General features: G+C 65.2%; 1 protein-coding gene across 1 annotated transcript in view; it reads left to right on the plus strand.

Annotated features, from left to right (window-relative positions):
- LOC119582140 (skin secretory protein xP2-like) overlaps positions 1 to 339 on the plus strand; it is a gene marked incomplete at its 5' end in the record, with an annotated part of 1780 nt that overhangs the window by 609 nt on the left and 832 nt on the right. The window contains 1 exon segment of the mRNA XM_037930378.1: positions 1 to 339. Coding sequence (XP_037786306.1) covers positions 1 to 339 — 339 coding nt within the window.

A 339-nucleotide genomic window follows, 5' to 3' on the forward strand; every position in this document is an offset into this window, starting at 1 on the left:
CAGCTCTCCTTCGGTTTCGTCAGGAGCCAGCCTGCCTTCCCTGGCACTCAGGCTTCCCAGTTCTCCCCTGCTCAGCCCCCCCAGCCCTCTCCTCTGCCTGCCAGACCCCAGCCTGCTCTCCCTGCTCCAGCTCCTTCTCTGCCTTTCCAGCTCTCCCCCGTACCCAGCAGGGGCCAGCTTTCCCCTGCTCCTGCCCCAGCTCCCCAGCCTTCCCCTGCTCCTGCTATTAGCCAGCCTGCCCTCTCTGCTCCCCAGCCTGCTTCAGTAGCTCCTGCGCGTGTCATTCAGTCTTCACCTGTACCAAATCGAGGCCAGGTGACCCCTGCACAGGCTGCCCGG

Source organism: Penaeus monodon, chromosome 15 (assembly GCF_015228065.2).
Source record: "Penaeus monodon isolate SGIC_2016 chromosome 15, NSTDA_Pmon_1, whole genome shotgun sequence".
Lineage (NCBI taxonomy): Eukaryota > Metazoa > Arthropoda > Malacostraca > Decapoda > Penaeidae > Penaeus > Penaeus monodon.